The sequence below is a fragment of the Meles meles genome, chromosome 6 (genome assembly GCF_922984935.1).
Source record: "Meles meles chromosome 6, mMelMel3.1 paternal haplotype, whole genome shotgun sequence".
NCBI classification, from domain to species: Eukaryota; Metazoa; Chordata; class Mammalia; order Carnivora; family Mustelidae; genus Meles; species Meles meles.
This window is the reverse complement of record NC_060071.1, coordinates 12040963-12056403: the sequence shown is the minus strand read 5'-3', so window position 1 is coordinate 12056403 and position 15441 is coordinate 12040963. Positions and strand designations below refer to the sequence as shown.

The 15441-nt window shown below is 51.2% G+C and overlaps 1 protein-coding gene across 1 annotated transcript in view; it reads left to right on the top strand.

The window, feature by feature from the left end:
- Positions 1–833: 833 nt before the first annotated feature.
- The window catches only part of RGMA (repulsive guidance molecule BMP co-receptor a), a 44615-nt gene continuing 30007 nt past the window's right edge, over positions 834–15441 (top strand). The window contains exon 1 of the mRNA XM_046010147.1: positions 834–1154. Coding sequence (XP_045866103.1) covers positions 1141–1154 — 14 coding nt within the window. The 5' untranslated portion in view covers positions 834–1140. The remainder of the gene's footprint in view (positions 1155–15441) is intronic.

The window sequence follows — 15441 nt, the reverse complement described above, 5'->3', positions numbered from 1 at the left end:
TGTTCACTGCAAGGGTCTCTCCCCCGACTCCGGAAGCCTCTGGGGCTTTACCGCTATCCTCCCAGTGTGTGCCTGCACGTATGGTGAAACATTCTTTTGAAAAGCCCGTGAGAATCCACTTGCAGTCTGTGCGTTTGCATGTAAAAGCAAGGACTGGAGAGAACCGCAGAGGATCACGCTCTGACCTGAGGTTACCTCTGGGAAGCAGCTGCAGCGGGGAGGGCATGGGATACGCTCTTCTTTTTACTCTAGATACGCCCAAGTTGGGTAGAATTGTACACAGGAAGGTATTCGTTTATGACGCATTTAATACATGTATAAATTCTTTTAAAGAAAAATCTTAGGCAAAACTAACATCTCAGTAGAACAAAGGTGCGTCTCCGTAGGGAGCAGAGGCGTTTCTTCGGGCTGTGACTATATTCCAGAAACCTCAGAGCAACTCCCCCGTCGACCAGCAGAGAATTGAAGGTGGAAAACGTGCCCTCCCCAGCATCCCAACGGGAAATCTGGAAAGTTGGAGGCGCCTCGAGGGTCGCCGCCCTTACGACCCGCCCCCCCCCCCTCCAACGGGTGCACTTCGGCAAGTCCCGACTTTACCGCGTGCGCACCCAGCCACCCACCCCCGCCCCCCAACCCGTGCGGGTGCCGGAGGGTGCGGCCGCGGCGGGGCGGGGCCATCCGAGCCCGCTCCCCCACCTCCTCCCGCGTCCCCTCCCCGCGAGCCCCGCCCGCGCTCGCCCCCCGCCCGCGCCCGGGGCGCCTGGCCCGCCCCCTCCCCTAGCGCGCAAAGGAACCTCTCGACTCGCTCAGCGGCGGCGGGCGGGGGCCGGGCGAGGGAGGGGGCTGGCCGGAGCAGCCCGACTCCGCAGTTGTCTGCCGAGCGCGGGCTGCGCCGCCCGAGCCGCTGGGCTGGGGAAGCACTAGCCGTTGGCTCCCGGGCCGGCTCCTCCAGGCGCTCGCAGGCATGCAGCCCGGGAGCAGGCGGCGTGCCCCGGGCCGCTGCTGAGCCGGCCGGGGCGGCGGGAACCAGCGCCTGCCGAGCCCCTCCCACCTTGCCCCGGGGCCGACGAGAGGCGCCCCGGCACCCCGCTCTTCGCCCGCAGCCCCGCCAGCGCCACCCCCCGCGGGCCGCAGGGGCTCATGCAGCCGCCAAGGTAAGCGCGGGCCGGGAGCGGGGCGGACCCGGCTCTGACATCCCCGAGGCGCCTCCCGCACTTGCGGGGCCACGGCACTGTTCTGGTCCTCCCCAGCCCCGCGTTTCCTCTAGCTCCAGTCTTGCCCAGATTTGGAGCTTTGCTGCGCCTCGATCGCTTTAGTCTTGGCAGCAGTAAAGTTTTTGTGGTTTAGCATTTGCTCTTTTTTACCCTAAAACGCTCTCCCCGGGCAGCCGGCAGCGCGCGTGCTTGGACAGACCCGGCGAGCGTCTCTTCGACTGTGTGCGGGCTGGGAGCTCCCTTTCTCCCTCGCGGTCACCTTCTCTCCGGGTAGCCGCACCGCCGGCCGGCACAGCCTGGGACGGAGCCGGACAGAGGGCTGTCCCGCCGCGAACCCCTACCGGGTTCCCCCCTTCTGCTCCGCGCCTGGCTGCCTAGGCCAGCTGCAGAGACGCGGGACAAGCGCCTGCCCCCGGGGGCGTCGGTGCTGCAGCGTCTGCGCTCCGGTCCGAGAGGTCCGTTGCACTGGGAGCTGCAGCGCGCAGGAAGGTGCGGGACTTGGGTTCAGCGCTAAGGGGTCGGACTCCCGAGTGGCCCCGGCGTTCCCAGCTGGACGGGTGGGCCCAGCGGGCGGGCACAGAGGCTGTTCCGCGCCCGGCTCGAGCGATGGCTCGGGCCAGGGAACTAGCTGAAGCAGGGGTACAGGTGTATTTAGGGGGAGGGCCGACGGGGGCGGGTAAGGGACGCTCGGTTGCAATTCCTGATTGCATCCTGTTAATGTAATTGCATTAGATTTGCTCGGAGGCAGAATCAATTCCCCCAGATTGAGATTTTTTTTTAATATTTTATTTATTTATTTGACAGAGAGAGAGGTCACAAGTAGGCAGAGAGGCAGGCAGAGAGAGAGGGAGAAACAGGCTTCTCACTGAGCAGAGAGCCCGATGCGGGGCTCGATCCCAGGACCCTGAGATCATGACCCGAGCCGAAGGCAGAGGCTTAAACCACTGAGCCACCCAGGCGCCCCCAGATTGAGATTTTTAATGGGAGCCTGCGAGTCGCTATTATGTGGTGTGGTTTCGGGAGGCGTTGGATTCTATTTCTTTTAGAAGTCGGGCGGCCGGCGGGCGGAGCAGGGGAAATCGCGCCACCTAGCGGAACTGGCAAGCCGCGCGCTCCTTCCAGGCGATGAAGTTGGGTGTTCTCTAAAGTAGGAGACTTCCAGCGCCAGGTAGGGAGGCCAGAGGAGCCCTCCCGGAAGAGTAGTTACGCGCCGATCTAGGGTCGGGCTGAGCGAGAGCCTCCCCGACCCCGAGCTCAGCACGCCAAGCTCAAGGGACAGAATTACAGGTTGTCCTGCGGGGCAGGCTGTCACCTCGAGGAGATCTGTCTCCTCCAGTCTGGCTGGAGGGTCCGCCCGCAAAAACATAAAACGGTACCTGCCACTAAGTGGCATCTATTTCAGAAGAAAGAAAAAAAAAAGACAAGATGCACGGACTTTGCTGTCTTCTCCAGTGCATCACAGAAGGGGGTTTGGGGGGCGGATCTTGAGCCATGACCCCTAGGAAAGAGATTGGCCAGAAGGGCAACTGAAGGACCAGTGGGAAAGGGCCTCCTGGCGATCTGTGCGGGGAAGGGATAGTATACCAAAAATGGCATTTTAAAAAACACAATGCAAAGGGTTTCCTGATGTTCCACTGCCACAGAAGGTGAGAAGCAAGCCCCCTTTATAAGGGATATGGTCTCCAGTGAACCACCGGGCTGACTTTGCTGGGTGACAAGCCTGGTGGACAAAGGCTCTGGGTGGGGCACCCACACACCAGGCGGGCTCCACGTTCTCTGTGGCTGGTTTTTGCTGCCACCTTCCAGGCCGGATGATATTAGCAATGAGCTGAGTTCTCCCCGTTCTAAAGGATACCTTGGTTCCTTGGAGAGCAGCAGCATGGTGGTCCTCATATGGTGAAGACCCTTGCCATGTTGAAATCCTCTTTCCTGTGGTGCTGGGGAGGAACGTCCCAGATCCCTTTTTGCAATAGCCCTGCTCTTACCTTTTCTTTCCCAGGTGACAGACAGGTGCTTACATTCCAAACAGACATGTGGAATGGGGGGGGTGTATCTCCCCCCCCCCCATGCTGTCTCTCCCTTTGCAGGTGTTTATTTAATAACCAGCTTTGTGGCCAAAAGGATCTTGCAGAGACCAAAAGGCCTCTGGCTTCTCTGACCTTTGCTAAGAAACCCCTTACAAGGCATGACTGCTATTCCCATAGTGTGCATGGTAACACACAACAGAGCCGGGAGAGGCTCCTATTATAATAAGAGGTCCTATAGGTCCTATAGGACCTTTGACATGGCCCTTCAGCCACCCCACGCTGGGCCAAATACAGGAATTCTTAGATGAGATGCAAAATAAAATGAACAGGTACTGAGCATCCCTGACATTGGGACAGGAAGTCTTTCAAGGCACCGTTGCACTGGCGCTCCAGAACAGGGCGGCATTTCCGTTTCCCTACAGAAACTGAGGTCCAGATGGGTAGAGACCCGGTTCTGCAAGTTGAAAGTGCCCTTTCACTTTCAACGGTGCTACCAAGTGAATTAAATCCAAGCACTTGCTTCTTCCAAGCGCAGCCCCCAAATTCGGTCATGCCTTAGGAGGTCTGATCACCCATCTCTTGAGAAGTCTGCCATCCAGGGAAAGAGACGGGGATAGACCCAAGTGAAACAGAGCATCAATAAACTGGGATTATCAGAAACCAGCGCAGTCTCCTTTGAATCCCTTGGCTCTGTGAAATGGAAAGGCCCTCCAGAAAGATCCCTGTTCTGTAACTTGACTTACAGTATCCCGAAGTTCAAATAACTTCTAAGCGTTTGCTGTGTTTCTGTGGCTCTTCAAGGACAATGGCTTTGCTTTTCGAACAATATCCATTGTTTATTCATGCAAGAGACTTGACATAAATTTACCCTGAAAATGGGAGGCTCCAAGCTCTCCCACCTGTCTGGTATCCAGCCCCGTTCAAAGGACAGACTCCTGTTTTTCTTATTTTGACCGAATAAGTCCCATGTCAGCCTCCCTTCCTTTCAGACCAACAGAGCTACGAAGGAGCAATGAACGGGGGGCCATGGAAAACCTAAGGACTGCACTTACCCAAGTGTGCGTGCATCCAAGGTCAGGCCAAAGTCCGTTTCCTTGGTGATAAATAAACATCTTTTAAAAGGATGCCCAGTTTCTCAGCCAGGTGCGATCCTAGGAACAGAAAACACAGCATCATATTAGAGCCTAGGGGTCAGGAGGCAAGAATGCGTGCTGACGGGTGAAATTTTTCTAATTCTAAGGGCAGTGAGAAGAAGACATTTTGAAACTTGGGCAGCAATTTTGTAACAAAGTAAATGCAAATATCTCGTGTAGCCTCATTTTAAAAATTTCAAGTCACTGCTACTTGATGAGTATAAAAATGCCCTTTGTGCTAACTTGGCTTATAACATTATCATATCCAGATTACTAAGGTGAAGAATTAAAGCGTAGCAAACACCGTTGATGCAGGAAAAAATAACAAAGCAACCGGTTGAGTTTACTTCTGGTTTTTCAGTTGTTTGTTTAAAGTAACACTACAAGATGAGGAACTTTCTGGAATCAAGATACTAGATTTGGGGTGCCCGGGTGGCTCAATTGTTAAGCTTCTGCCAGGGTCCTGGGATTGAGCCACATTGGGCTCCCTGCTCAGGGGAAGGCCTGCTTCTCCCTCTCCCACTCCCCCTGCTTTTGTTCCCTCTCTCACTGAAAAAAAAAAAAAGATACTAAATTTGCCAGAGTCTGAAAAAATCTGGCCCTTGAAAACTTAAAAACAAAAGAATCTTCCAGCTATCTGATGAATCAAGGCCAGTTCCTATAGGTTCTGCGGCCTCCACGGGGCAGAGCAGAGATTAGCAGATGTGAGTACAAATGCCCTAAAACTTATTGATCTGTATCTTTGAGGCCCTGTTTAGTGCTTACCGTCCCTCATGGCTGTTACTTATGTTTTATTTTTCCATCTCCGGGGACTCTCCTTCTCAAGGTCTCCGCAGCAGCTTTCCCGGCTGATGGCAACATTTGTCCTGGGTCCTGATAACGCTCAGCTCTTCTGCTCTTGGGAGCAGAGATATTCTGGCCAAGTCCCCAAGAAGAGCCTCGGTATCATCCCGTTATTCTTCATACACTGTTCTGAAGATGGATGCACACAGTTTTTCGTCCTCTTTAGGGTGGTGAAGATTTTTCTCTTGATTGATGACTCTGAAAGGCGCTTAGGTGGAAATACGCAAAAGCACACCAAGAGTCACCTCTTTGGTCCCCTAAACATTGGTGTCATCAGCCCTGGTGGCCACAGCGCAGACACTCAACTTCAGAGTTCAGTCTCCTGGTAGTCTTGTATGCATTTCCCTCATCTGTGCCCTGCTGTGTCTCTTCCCAGCTGTTAGCTCTTTAAAAACCAGGCTACCGGGGCACCTGGGTGGCTCAGTGGGTTAAAGCCTTTGCCTTTGGCTCGGATCATGGTCTCAGGGTCCTGGGATCGAGCCCCGCATCGGGCTCTCTGCTCGGCGGGGAGCCTGCTTCCTCCTCTCTCTCTGCCTGCCTCTCTGCCTACTTGTGATCTCTCTCTCTCTGTCAAATAAATCAATAAAATCTTAAAAACAAGGCTACCTCATTGTTCCAGGTGCTGCCAGATGTTGCTGGATACCCGCTGCTGGGGGTAGCTCAGAAAAAACGTCTGCTGGGCAAAAGTGACTTAGAAATTCCCTGCCAGGGTGCATTTCCAACTTCTGACCCTGGCATCCTGGAGAACAGACCGCTGTCATAGTACATCCCTTGGGCTGCTAAGAGTTGAAGCTACTCTGTTGGTCTTGCTGCCTCGGCAAACGTTTTGTTTGGCCACGTTGCCTGTATGTGTGTCCGGGAGGGGGGAGGCCTTAGACTGGTTGTAGCCTCCCCCGACCCCTGTCCCCCGTGCGAATGCATGCCCTGGACAGCAGCTACCAAGTCCCAAGCAGATGTAAGTCCTAATGACTTTCCCCAGTGGCATTTGTGATAAACAGTCTCCCCCACCTCCCAGGGCTGTCCCTCGATGCACCCCTTGGAAAAAGACCCCCCCTGGGGTTCACCAAAAGCCCACTCTTTTAGTTTGAATGGACCAATCTAGCTTTAGCACAGAAACCCTCAGACGCTGTACCCATGCACCCTAATAAAGGCTTGAGCCCTGGTCCTGCCTCTCTCTGCCCCCTCCACTGGCCCCACCCCGCCTGGCCCCTCCAGGTGGGCCCTGCTTGTCCTCTAGGATCTGTGAATGATAAACTTCTCCATTTCAGTTTCTCCTGTGGTCCGCCCTTGAACTATGGCTCGCCACCCAGCACCCTGGGCTCCACTTAATTTGACAGATTTTGTAACAGAACAGCACGTGGAAATGCGTACCTCATTCTCATAATCATAAACACGGCAGGGTTTCCGCAAAACAGCTGGTACTTTGGAAACAGTAAGAACTCATGTTTGTTTGGAAATCTGGGTGTATAATGCGCTTTCATTTCCATTTAATTTAATATCCGGTATAGAAAGGGCTAGAGTATAAATAATAGATTTTGTAATACCATTGCATTTTCTCAGATGGGCGTCCATCTATGCAAGAGAGGCAAAGCAATGAGAAATGTAGAGCTTAGAGGCCAAGCTCACCTGGAGACACTGTGAGGTTCACGATGGCACCCCCTCCCAGGTCCATACCTGCTAAGAACCCCTCCCTGCTGAGGTGGGCGGCTCATTTTGCCCCAGAACAAGGGATTTGTGGGACATTCGTCTATGTTGTCTGACACCCTTTGGTGTGGCTAAAACAGTCTGATATTCACCTTTCAGAATACTGATTTCAGAATGCTTAACCTTCCTACCCGGAAGCCCGGTGGGCTTTGTATCTTTAAGTATCTCAAGAGCATATGGTAAGAAAAAGCCAGATGCCACCATTTTCTCCGCTGTGAGGGTTTTAGCTTGCTTTTATTTTTCTCTGCTGAGATCCCTAAACTCCCAACTGTCTGATTTCTTTATGAGCAAATGGACGCTATTGGCAGATTCCACAGACCTCCACAGGCCTAGTTAGAAATATGTCTCCTCCCCTGAGCCTCGGCCAAGAGTCAACGAGGACAAAGGAAACCCAAGCCAAGATGGCACCCAAGCCTTCCCTTTCCGGGTCAGTGACCAGCCTCTAGGGGCAGAAATCCCACCTGGCTTTGAATTTGAGACAAGGTGTGGATGGCTTGTGGTCTGAAGGGAGTAAAACGAAATTGATAATCTAGATAGGTTTACTAAACATCTTGTTGTGTTGTATCTACCTTGTCAGTCAGAGGCTGCATCCAAGTAAACGCTCTGTGAAAACCTGACCTAAAATACCATTTAGTATCCCGAAGAAAGAAAAGGAGTTCTATAACTATTTCAACTTCCTAAGTCTTTAAGGGGCTGGGGGAGATCATTCAGGGAAGTTGTTCTTTTCTTAAAATATTTTAAGATTTTTTATTTACTTCTGGAAAGCAGCATATCTCTAAACATATTCTCATTTCTTGCATTCTTTTTTTGTTGTTGTTTTTTAAGGTAGGCTCTACTCCAGTGTGGGGCTTGAACTCACAGCCCTTAGATCAAGAGTCACATGCTCTACCAATGGAGTCAGCCAGGCACCCCCACGCCCGTATTCTCATTTCTAACACATAACCCACTATTATACAAATGGAGCTTATTATTGGACGAACAGGAAAAAAAGTAAACCCAGGTGAAAAAGCTGGGAAGCAGCTGTAATTTGGGGTGGGGAACTCTGAACTTGGCATCCCTTGGCCAGGGTCTGAGGCTCTCCCTGTTCTGATCTTCTTAGTGGCCTTGGGCAAGTCACTTAATCTCCCAGTGTCCCTGTGTCCTCACTCATGAAATGCCACGACACAGTGGGGACAACTTGATAGTTACGTGGGAAACTCTGGGGTATTGTGGTCGCTCAACAGAATTTGAATGTCATCAGCAAGGCAGTTAAAACCCACCCAGGAGTCAAGGATATCCACACATCCTTGCGGAATTCTGCAGATCTCCCCCAAGTTTCCACACAGACAAAGGCAGAATCGGGTGGACAATTGACACTCTGTTCTAATCCAAAGAATGGTTCTTGTCCGTGATATAAAACTGACATGGTTAGCTACTTACCAATACTCACTCTGCCAAGCATCTGTTCTCAATGGTTTGTGTCGTGTTAACTCATCTAATCTCCCCAGTAACCCTCGGAGGGAGCAAAGCATATCCCCACTTCACAGATGAGATCACTGAGATTTAAGGAACCGGTGTTCAGACCGCACATTCTCAGCCTGCCTGCTGTGTTGGTCTCTCTGGTATCAACGTGAAGCCTCCTAACAAATGCAAAAAAGAAAACAACGGTGGGGGTGGGGGAGGTTGTCACATAAAGGGACACATTTGCTTGTGTTTCTGCTTTGGCTCTTTTCCCCCCGCCTCCCATGAGCCAGCGATCTTCTTTATTTCAGCTTTGCATTAGCCGTTCTAAACAGTTTTGAATTTGATGAATAACTTGGTTATCTGTTTCTATTGCTAAATGTCTATGGTATTTGTGCTTGGCACCAAATTGTTCATTAATCCAAATCCCCCAGCCTTCTGCCGGTTGAGAGAGAGAGAGAGAGACAGACTCACTGTCCGTTCAAACAGTTGCCATTTGGTGGATAAATGGTTCCAAGCTGCTGCTTCTCCCCAGTACTTACTGGAATGGGGAAAAGTAAACACTGGGTGGTCTGTTCTCCATTACAGGAACCTGGTGTGTCTTGGTATGGGTACCCTAACGTTTCTTTAAAACATGAGGTGATTGGGACACCTGGGTGGCTCAGTCGGTTAAGTGTCTGACTCTTGGTTCCAGCTTAGGTCATGATCTCAGGGTTGTGGGATCAAGCCCCACATGGGGCTCTGTGCTCAGTCAGGAGTCTGCTTAAGGTTCTCTCTCCCTCTGTCCCTATCCCATTTGCTCGCTGGCTTGCTCTCAAATAAAATAAATAAACCTTAAAAAAAAAAACAGGTTACTAAGTGTTTTTGAGGTTTCAGGTATACGGGTATTGCTGGGGATTACTGCTGAAGAATTTCATGGTGTCACTCAAACATAAAAATGTCGCTCTTCAAGCACCATTTCCTCCTTGCTCGGCCACATTTTTACTTGGGGAGCCCAGAAATGTTACAGATGAGGCCCCAGAATGGCTCCTTGGAGTCAGGTGTGGGCAAGGCTGGTGACTTACAGAGCCAGCACGGTTCACTGGGTCCCTAGAGATGTTAGAGCAGGGAGCTGGCAGACCCCTTAGGGGGCAGCCAGGTCCTGATGCTGCAGACTACAAAGCTGACGATCCAGAGACAGGACAGACCATGCAGGGGCCTCCCAGCTCGAGGCAGAGCTGCCCTGAATCCTGGGTCTCTCTCTTTCCCCAGATCCACCGCGATGTCTAGAAAGTCTCGGTCTCCACTCTGACAGCTAAGCACCAAACAAATGCTATCCTGTTCATACTGGCTTTATAGGCAGAAGAATTTGCAAGCTGTAGACCAGATAGTAGGTGTGTACTGGCGTCCCCATGCTGAGGGTCAAGAGGAAAGTGAGGGAGGGGAGACTTTCATATACAAAACTTCAATTAGACCACTAGTTCGTCATCTCTGTATCGTCATCTCATGTCCGTAGGGAGAGATGCGAGAAGCATCCAAAGAAAAAGCATTGGCGCGTCCAAGAGTTTACAGTGAAATTCAGAAGTCAGGAAGGAGAGGTGAGAAAAGGGGGAAGGGGGTGCTTATTTCCAAATACCACGGGCATGCGACCCCAGAAAGTGTTAGCAGGTGATCAGGAGGGCTCCAACCCAGCCTGGGGAGGCTGGGGGGCAACTCCCTTTGGAGGATCAATAGAGGCACAGGGGAGACCTGACATCTCTGTGCCTGGGAAGGAGTTGGGGAGCTCATCAGAGGTGGCGTAACAGCAGGGAGTCACCGGTGCCCCGCTATGCCACCAAGCCAGCTGGGTGACCTCGGGAAGTTTCCTACGTTCTGCAGTGTTAGTGGGGGCAACTGTGAGCTGTCCAGCTTCCAAATGAGAGGGGACAGAACAAACATCTTTAAACAGGAATGGAAGTCCAGGGAGAGCAAAGGATGAAGTCTGTCTGTCCGTACATCTGCAGATCCCCTTCAGCTGGTGAGCTCAGGTCTTCTCTGACTCCATAGCCCATTCCATAATGGAAGAGTTCCCGGGAATGTTTAACTGAAAGGAAAATAAAATAGGAAATACCTACTGGGAGGGAACAGTCAGAAGGTTGCTAATCATTTTGGGTGAAATGATAGCTAACAAGCTAGACTGTTTGCTTTTCTATATGTGTTTATATGCCCATAGAAATATCTAGAAAGATGCACATGAAACTGCTAAGAGTTATTGCCTCCAGGGAGAGTCACCTAATTTCATTTGACAGGAAGTTGATTTTTTTTTTAACATGTGCCAATATTATTCTTTCAGTTTGTTTATTTTTTTTTTTAAATAAACTTGATGTTGGACTGAAGGACATGGAAAGCCCAGAAAAAATTGTTCTTCTAGCATTTTCTTTTTTTACAAAATCCCTTTTATATCTTCCGGGCACATTGAAAATGTCCATGCCTACCATGGGGGAGGGGGTGCCCCGTATTACTGTCCCAAGCCCAGCCAGCTCACCAGGCTCCGAAAATCTCCAGCCTCTGTTCCTGAAAGCAGATTCATGACCAGGAATGCTAACCCAGGGGCAGTCTGAGGTAGTGTCCCGACAGGTGAAAATTGGAAGGAAGGTGTTCCAGACAGCATGAGGCTAACGGCATGTCGATGTCACCAGTCTTCACTGTCGGTGGTCCCGTTTGTTAAAGAAGTTACTGGTATAAACTCCTCATCCGAGGTGCCTAGGTGGCTCAGTGGGTTAAAGCCTCTGCCTTCGGCTCAGGTCATGATCTCAGGGTCCTGGGATGAAGCCCTGCATCAGGCTCTCTGCTCAGCAGGGAGCCTGCTTCCCTTCTTCTCTCTCTGCCTGCCTCTCTGCCTACTTGTGATCTCTGTCAAATAAATAAATAAAATCTTTAAAATAAAATAAACTCCTCATCACCCCCAACTCTGAGAGACTTACCAGTTTTGCAGAGTCCCAGGTCGATTTGCAGTAACGACAAAGGGGAGTAAATGCGGGTCTCCCGAGACACATGAACGCCCACCCCAGAGTACTGAGCACGAGTTGCGGAAATCATTTGTCTCTACATCTGACCACTCGCCTGGGCTGCCAGGAGGGGGCCGGGACCATCTGCCCCCATCCTGGGAACCCCCAAAGCCCCCACTCAGAGCTGAGTACTCCAGTGCTCCGTGAATGCTCATTGAAGGAGTAAAACAGAAGCTCAGTAAATAAATAGGAAGAATCTGTCTTCTGTGGGAGCCAAACAATGTGACTGGTCTGATCACATCCGCTTAAAGCCATGCCCAAGAGCAAATAAAATCTGCTGACGTGTCTTAAATCCATCGGAAAGAATTCGGAGAAAAATGAGATGCCTCTTCAGTTTCTAAAGAGAGCTGTTGGAATGCCAGGGGAACCTGTGTTTCAGAACACCATTAAAGTATTGGAATAAAGTCTCCACGTTTTAATTACTAAAAATTAGCAACCCTCGTGGTGAGGGAGGGAGCACAGAAGCACATGGAAGGATGTGCACACGGGACGAAGGAAGCCTACGGCAGGAACTGAGAAGACAAGACTGGCCAAAGTGGGAGCACACTGAGGCTTTCTGAAGTCTATAGGGAAGGGGTCTTTCATGCCAGAGTAAGGACAAGACTCTCAAATGGTTTGGAAGAAGAGGAGCAGGGAGAGGTCCTCTCCTCAGTCATCACGGAAACAAAGAGCAGGGAAACTCTATGGCCCCCTACCCTCCAGCCATGTAGAAGGAAGGGAGCAAGGGTAATTAAAGATGGCGTCCATGTCCCGATGGCCAGAATGGGCACTGACCTTCCACACTGGGCCTGCGCCCAAGGGTGTACACCCTGGGCCCCCTGCCCACAAAGGGAGCTCCCCCATCTAGGAAGGGTCACTCTTAATAGCCACTCCGTGGAATACATACGAAGACGTAATATCACCAAGCACATTTGGAAATCCCAGTGAACTGGACAGAGCACAGCATGCTCTCTGAGAAGAGAACATGAAACCGGAGAAATCTATTAGCATTCTTGGAGGAGGTAGAAACAGGGCCGGAGATGAGGGAGAAACCCAGGGATGAATTATGTTTAGACTTTCAGAATTCCTTCTGAGAAAGTTCCACCCCAGGGGTCACTCGCAATGGTAAGTGGCTCCAGAATGTGCGGGGAAATCGCCACAGATTGGAACTGTCCTTAGAGACAGGAAACAAAAGATAGGATAAACAGGTACTTTGCTGGAGGGAGAATTATAAACAATGGGGATCCCCAAGGATCACTGGGGCTCCCAGACTTAGTTTCAGTGTCCATAGATCATCTGAAGGAGCGAATGCTCAGATGCTTCCCGGCCGGCGGACGGAGGGCAGACACATGGCGGATGACGGCAGAGCACGCTCATGAGTTAGCAAGAAAATACACACTGAAGCCTCAGTTAATGCATTTAGGAGCACAGCATCCAAACGGTAACAAAATGGACTCCGTCCAGCCTGTTTACAGCCCAGAAGGGGATCTTGGGGGTCTTTGCAAAATGTTCGTTTGCTAACAGCCATGCAGGACTATGTGTTCAGAAAGTGCCAGAATGCTTCCAGAAACTGCTTTGGGAGCTAAGCCCAAAATAGGATTCTCCCCGGGCTAGACCAAAACCTGGGGGTTTTAGGACTTTCCCTCAGAGAAAAATATCTCAGTACTGTAGAAAGGTAAGTAAAGACTTGTCTGAAAAGCTGGACTGCTTTGTTCTTCAGTGTGGAAGAATGAGGCCAAAAAGATGATATGGTCAAAGCCTATCAAGCCTTTAAGGTTACTGTGGTGAAGGGGCACCCGGGTGGTTCAGTCTATTAAGTGTCTGCCTTCAGCACAGGTCATGATCCCAGGATCCTGGGATTGAGCCCCACATTGGGCTCCCTGCTCAGCGGGGAGTCTGCTTCTCCCCCTTTCTCTGCCCCTCCCCCCCACCCATGCTTGCACTCTCTCTCTCTCAAATAAATAAATAAAATCTTAAAAAAAAAAAAAAAGAAAATTACTATGATGAGAAAAACAACCTTAGTTTTTCCAAGTTGCTGCCTATGCATTTTACAGTAGGAGAACCCTACTCACACCCTGGACATTAAAGTCAGGACTCAAATTTAGGGCTCCCTGCTTTGCTTTTTCCAGGGTACCTTTTGAATTAACCCTTAGAGTTCAGCCCAAGAAGAGAGAGTGACCTCCACACCCACCACCCTGTAAGAAGTGGGTGCTTGCTACCCTGCTCTCTGTCCCCTGCTCTCTCTCAACCTGGGATGGAGGGCTGCCCCTCGCCTGCCTCCCTGTGCATCCCACCAATCCCACTCTTTCTGGGACCTGTTAGTAATAGATCTTGTGATTCTAATTCCTTGATGTGGGTTATTGAAATCGCACCTTCAATCAGAAACAGCCCTGTGGGTCTCACTTGTCCAAAGTGGGAGTCTGGATGCTGAGGGGACCCCCTGCTGACCCGTGGCAGGGGAGGGGGGTCTGGTGCCCCCTCACGGAGCAGGTCATAATCTGCAGATTCTTTAGGTAATACACCAGCTCTGGCTTCTCAACACAGTTATGAGGAGAGTGAAGGAGGTCTCGTTCATCAAATCTGAGACAACCAGACCCCACAGGAGCCCTTGAAGTTTGAAAGAGGAACTTGAAGTAAACCTTGATTTCAATTAAAGAGGATTGGGTCCCATGCTCAGTTGTCAGTTGAACCAACTGAGTTCCTTAAGACATGGCACAGCCAAAATGTTTTCACAGGTAGGGCGTGGGGGGCATGAGAATAGGCTCAAGAAATTTTACCAGTAAATGAATGAGGGGTTAGACGCCATTGACAACATACCTCTGTGCTTGTGAGGCCGGTGGAAGGACTTCTTAGGACCCATGTTGGACCACCCGCTCCCTCCCTGTTAGGAGTCTGTGCACACGGGGAGAGAATCCTCAATCCAACCAGTTTCAGCAAAGTAAGGAGCTCTGTTGGCTCCCACAGCTGGAACGGGTCCTCCTATAACTCAGAGGAGATGCAGGGAGAATCACATGCTGGGGTGGCGTGGGGAGCCCTGAAAATCTGCATCAGCCCCAGAAAAGCTCACCTGATAAAACGCAATTTTAGTAAAAACGGTATGCCAATTCTGCCAGCACAACTTCCGTCCCTCAGCACTCATACCCACTCGCCTCCCCATCAGGTAGTACCTGCAGACTCGTCCTCTGGAATCAGAGACCAGGAAGGGGCTCCCCCATAGCAACAGCCCAGGACAGACTCTGATCGGTCAGCCCGGGTCACGCACCAGTCACTGCTTTATTGAAAGTGCTTGTTAAGTTATCTGTCTCAGCAGCCTTGACTTTAAAAGAATAAAGTAATGGACTGGACCTGAGTCTTAGCAGGCACCCAGGGTCAATGACGCGTGATGTGACTTACCAACCTAGCAAATCCCTACAACTTCGTCACCTGGGAGAGCTCGTTAAAAATGCTGATGAGGGGCATCTGGGTGGCTCAGTGGGTTAAAGCCTCTGCCTTCAGCTCAGGTCATGATCCCAGAGTCCTGGGATCAAGCCCTGCATCAGGCTCTCTGCTCAGCAGGGAGCCTGCTTCCTCCTCTCTCTCTCTGCCTGCCTTTCTGCCTACTTGTGATCTCTGTCTGTCAAATAAATAAATAAAAATCTCGAAAAACAAACGAACAAACAAACAAAAAAATGCTGATGCCTGGGCTCTACCCAGGGATTCAGATTTGGCTGCTGTGGAATGGTTCCTGGGCAGTATTACTGCTCCCTCCTCTTCTTGAGACCTTGGGAGGGGCTCCCAGGTGCTAAAAATGGACCACCCCCCAGCCCAGCTTGTACAAGCCCCTGCTCTCCCTGAAGCCTCGTCTCCGGCTTGTCCAGCTCCTGGGGCAGGTCACACCTCGGGACATGCCTGGAATCCTTACCCTGCTCCCCCTCCCTTGCCCACCACCTCCGCCCGCCCCCCACAGCACTCTTGCACACTTGGAAAACTTCCCTCCCCACCCTGCACCCCATCCTGGGCTGAAGTCCCCTGATGCCCATGTTCTGTGTCTCCGCTGCCAGAGTCTGTGTTCTGCTTTATTGGAAGTGATTGTTAA